General features: G+C 48.7%; 1 protein-coding gene across 1 annotated transcript; it reads left to right on the top strand.

The window, feature by feature from the left end:
• The first annotated feature begins 1,263 nt into the window (after positions 1-1,263).
• DEFB105B (defensin beta 105B) lies at positions 1,264-4,648 on the top strand. Its single transcript, XM_028526906.2, has 3 exons — positions 1,264-1,348; positions 1,704-1,745; positions 4,509-4,648. Exons 1-3 carry the CDS (start codon positions 1,279-1,281, stop codon positions 4,637-4,639), a joined length of 243 nt encoding a protein of 80 aa, XP_028382707.1. The 5' UTR covers positions 1,264-1,278; the 3' UTR covers positions 4,640-4,648.
• Positions 4,649-4,696: the final 48 nt, after the last annotated feature.

Genomic DNA, 4,696 nt, shown 5'->3' with positions numbered 1-4,696 from the left:
GTCCCATCAGCCTTCATCACAAAGCAGATTGTCAAAGGTAAACTCGAGGATTTCTATGAGGTGAGTGCAGAGCAGTAAACCCCAAGGGGCAGGGGGGAAGGGCTGTATGACCACACTCGTCATGAGGCCACCGAATGGCCTGGCTTCAAGTTGCTAAAAATGCCTGCATGCTGAAAGGCATTAGGCTCTGCTCTGCCCCTAGTACGCACATATCAGCTTGTGTTCCTGAGGCTGAACCATGGGCAAAGCATGGAAATGAACCCAGCGATCAGCTCTGTCGAGTTCTCTAGTCCAGGAAAGGTTCCTGAGGAATTAGTGGACCTGCAAAGGAGTTTACGGAGGAGTTGGGCTCCATGCTGGGTAGAGAGAACAGTGAATGGAGTCCTAGTCCCAACAGCCAGGCACTCTGATAAGCACTGCACGTGATCTCAGGTAAATCTCCCCAATATCCTAGGAAGGGCATATCATTATTGAAGCCTCATTTTAAGGGTGAGGAAAGTGAGGCTCAAAAAAATGAAGTGACTTGTTCAAGGTCATGTACTTAAAAAGTCAATCTGTCTGACGTCTGAATCTACATTTGTAAATCATCCCGTTTTTTATTCTAGAAACAAAGGACAGAGCATTTAGCAGGCCTGGGCAACAGGATGGGACTGGCTTTGGGGTGCAGTGATGTGACTATGACCCCTGACACCCACGTTCTTAGTGAATTTGAAGGATGTGATGATTGTGCATGATGGTGATGTTGTTACCGGCTCAAGGACTCAGGCTACCTTGGCTGCGCTCCCTCCTCTCTCCGAGGGACAGGTACAGAAAACAGAAACAAAGCCAGGACAGAAATGGTCCACCTGGCCGAGCTTGGGCCGGGCCTCCCTCTCTGCACTGCAGGTGTTCCACCCATGTTTGCCTCGTCATCACAGTCGAGAGGAACAGCAGCCTGGACAGGCCGGGGGGAGGAGCAGTGGCTCTCGTTCAGTAGAGGAGGGGCACGCTCCTACTTCCTGGAGAGTGGGGCACAGCTGCACGGGGCCCTGGCCTTTCAACTCCCGGCCTGGTGTTCTTTCCACTCCCCCAGGCAGGTCCTCCCCCTGTGTAAGACGTGAGGGAGGCCTAGGGCTATTATCCATCATGACCGCCCTTGAACTTGGGAAATGGAGCATGTAGGTGTGCTTTCTTTGTTGACTCACTTCACTGACCAAGAACACACCACATTTCTTTCAAATATAAGTGAGCCTCTTGTCCCCTTAAAAAGGCTCTGTCCTGAAGAGCCTTCTGCCAGCCATGGCCCCAAGCAGGAAGCTATTGTATTTTGTCCTTGCCTTTTTCTTCATGTTGGCTCAATGTCCATCAGGTAAGTGGGAATGGGTGGGATTTTGATGGCAGAGCATAAGGTTTGATGATTCTTCTATGTGCCACCCTAAAATTGAGAGGAATGGTCAGCTCCCCTGCTGTGCTTCTCATGGGAATGCCTTGAACTTGCTGTGGAATTTTCTAAGAGCAAACAGCTACTCCTTTTTTAAAACAAAACAAAACAAAACAAAACAAAACAAAACCACTTCTTCCTGGTTACCAGGAGTAGAATCCTCCTGCAGCCCCTGTGAAGAGCACTCCCTGACAGAAGGTCTGTGGGGTTGAGGGTACTGTTTTATACAGTGCTGTTCCCTGCATTGATTTTGGTTTCCAATATGTGCTTCGTTTTGATTTAGGGTACCGGGCAGGACTCGAATATTCCCAGCCCTTCCCAGGAGGTAAGTTCAGTCCCGTGTGTTCTGATTTTACTTTAGGGACTCTGGCTGGCCAGCTCCCTCTCACTTCTGGAGACAAGCGAGTGATGGACATAGCAGTGAAGATGTAACTGCCTGAACTTCGCTGATGCCTGACTTTTCTTCCTCTTGTTCCCAGCATCCTACTTGGATTTTCCATTTCACAGGGAAATCTCTTTGTGACTGGATTATAATTTTGGCCACAGAGATTTGGACCCAGTGGCTACTCTCATTAGCTCATGGTGACCTCTAAACCCAGGTCACAGGATTAAGCTTGGACTGGCCACTGAGCATTGCCCTGGGCACATGCTTGTCCACCTCTTACAGGCTCTTTCCCAAATCCAGTGAAGCATGAGGCACATGCATGCCAGTGGTCTTAGGGGGTCCAATAAAGGAGTGTTCTAGAACCATTCAGTGAAAACTCACCCCCCCCCCCTTAGAGAAGAGCTGTTCTTAATGAACAGCCCATGGGTTTTGGGGTTTTTTTTGATGGGTTCATACAGAAATAAAGCATATTATGCACAAAAGGGAAAAAGTTCTTAAGGAATTGCAAACAAAATTTAAAAGTGTTCAGGCAGAATTTCAGAGTGAGAAAAATTAAGGCTGATACTAGTCACTGAGTGTTCTCTCTATGCACCTGACGGTCCATTAACAACTCGATGTGGATTATCTCATTTAATCTTCAAAACTTCCCCAGGAGGTAGGTACTCTTATAACCACCCATTTTTGCAGATAATGAAACAGGGACACAGATGAGCTATTAAGAAAATTTGCCCAGGTGTCACACATAATAAGTGCTAAGCCAGGCTTCCAACTGAAGACATCAGACTCATCAGTTTTAATTCTGTGATGCTCAACCAGATAGTATAGCACCAACACTACTCTTAAGCACAGGCAGCACACAGGGTTTTCAACACACTGTGTAGCACAGGATGGAATACTTGGACCATACGCTCCCTGAAAAGCACAGACGCTGTCACATGGAATCATCTTGCCCAACCCAGTGGGTACCATCTGCATGTAAACATCTCCAGAGGGGGTTTTCAGGGTGATGAGGGGAGAGTGGGTGTTCTTTTGCTGCAGTCAATGGCCTTGCAGAGATAACCCTGGCATTCTGGAGTAGGCCACATTGGAAACACCACATCATTTCATGTCTCACCTGAATCTAAGGCTGAACATGCTGATTCTTCCCTGCCTCACGCAGGAGAATAGGCTGAGGCCCCAAAGCACAGCCTCCTGCAAAGCCAGGTGAAGAGAGGTGGAACTTACAGAAGCAGGGACTATATGACAGATTCTTCTGCAAAAGATCCAGGTGAGGAAGGACATGGACATTTAGCAGTAGAAAAATTATAAAATTAGGAGCTAGATGTGAATAAGGAATTGAGGAGCCTGAGATTTCACTATTGAGTGGAGGGCCCTTGGAGCCTCAGAATTGCACTGCAGAGAAGGCACAGGATAGAGAAGACACTGGTTCTTTGTAAACGTCATCAGGGGGCTTTCAGTAGCATCTTCAGTAGAAGTTTAGTTTTTGCCTTTCCTCGTTTCCAAAGTAGGTTAGAGGCAAAGTCACCAGGGACTTTGTTTCAGAGGCCACGGGAATTTTTGTCCCAGGCGTGTTGAGTGCACAGCATCGAGGAGAAGAGGGGTGATGTGAACCTGGGCTTGCTAGAGTAAAGGCTGGGGGAATGGCTTTGACTCTGACTTTGAACTTCATGAATGGACAAACAAGATAGTCCCTAGGGAGTACAATAAGTTCCAACGTGACGCAAGCAACACTTAGCATGACTGGGAACCATCTTTGAGCTCAAGTTCAGGAGATTCGGTGGTAAAAGAACAGGACAGAGCCCCAAGATGGGACTCAGGCTAGCCAGGAACATTGCTGAGCTACCATTAGAGAGCGAGGAATGAGAAATGAGGCAGGAAACACGAGGATGGAAAAACGAGCTGTGCAGGCACACAGGGTGGGGGGAGGGACAGGGATGCAGCAGTGACTCCCCCCTGTAAGGGTCAATATGGCTCTGAGGTTACTAGAAGAGGGTGGTTAATAGGGATGAAAATAAGGGGTAACAACCTAATGCTGGCCCTGGGGAAGCAGGTGAGCAAAGGAATTTCCCTGGGGTGGCAAAGACACTGCCCACTGGGCCCATGGGCATTGCCTGAATATTCTGTGGTCACGTAGGAAAACTTCTGTTTTAAGTACTAACAAAGACAGCTCGCTGAGTGAGCAGTGTTTGGCAAAATAGTCTCACGTAAGTTATTCCATTTCACTACTAAAGAATTCAAATGCAGACAATTACATCACGTGCCCTTGACAGAGAAGGCTGAGGTTAGGCACTTCCCTGAGGACACACGGCCACTACTAGACCTGGACAAGAACTGAACTTAAGGCTTTAACCCCTCCTCCAAGGACCTTCCACAACCACGTGGGGTTCCTTCCACTGTCATCACCAAGCCGAGCCTCTGTGCCACTGTGAGTGTTCTCTAATCTCTGAGACACCGGTGGTGCCTGCTTTTGACCAGGCAGCATTAGAAACACAAGGAGAACAGGGATGCTACCTCACTCCTGCTGGACAATGAACATTCTACAACTACTTTTTGAAAACAGCAGAGCTCTTTGAAAAATCTAGGCTGGCTCTAGAAAACACCCTCTCTAATCCTGACTACACCCCTTCCCCTTGGTGGCCCTTGACCTTGCCCCTGTTCCTAGAGCCCCAGGAAAGGCACATGAGCCGCTCTTTCTTGGCCCAGGTGAGTTTGCTGCTTGTGAGTCGTGCAGGCTGGGCCGGGGCAAGTGCAGACGGATGTGCATGGAGGACGAGAAGGTGGTCGGCACCTGCAAACTGAACTTCTTCTGCTGCCGCCGGAGGATCTACTACTGAGCCAGACCGGGGCTCTCCCAGCCCAGGAAGCAGAACTTAATATTCAGAGAAGGTGAA

Source organism: Phyllostomus discolor, chromosome 11, assembly GCF_004126475.2.
Source record: "Phyllostomus discolor isolate MPI-MPIP mPhyDis1 chromosome 11, mPhyDis1.pri.v3, whole genome shotgun sequence".
NCBI classification, from domain to species: domain Eukaryota; kingdom Metazoa; phylum Chordata; class Mammalia; order Chiroptera; family Phyllostomidae; genus Phyllostomus; species Phyllostomus discolor.
Note: the sequence above shows the minus strand (reverse complement) of the source record. Positions and strands in the feature narration are given on the sequence as shown.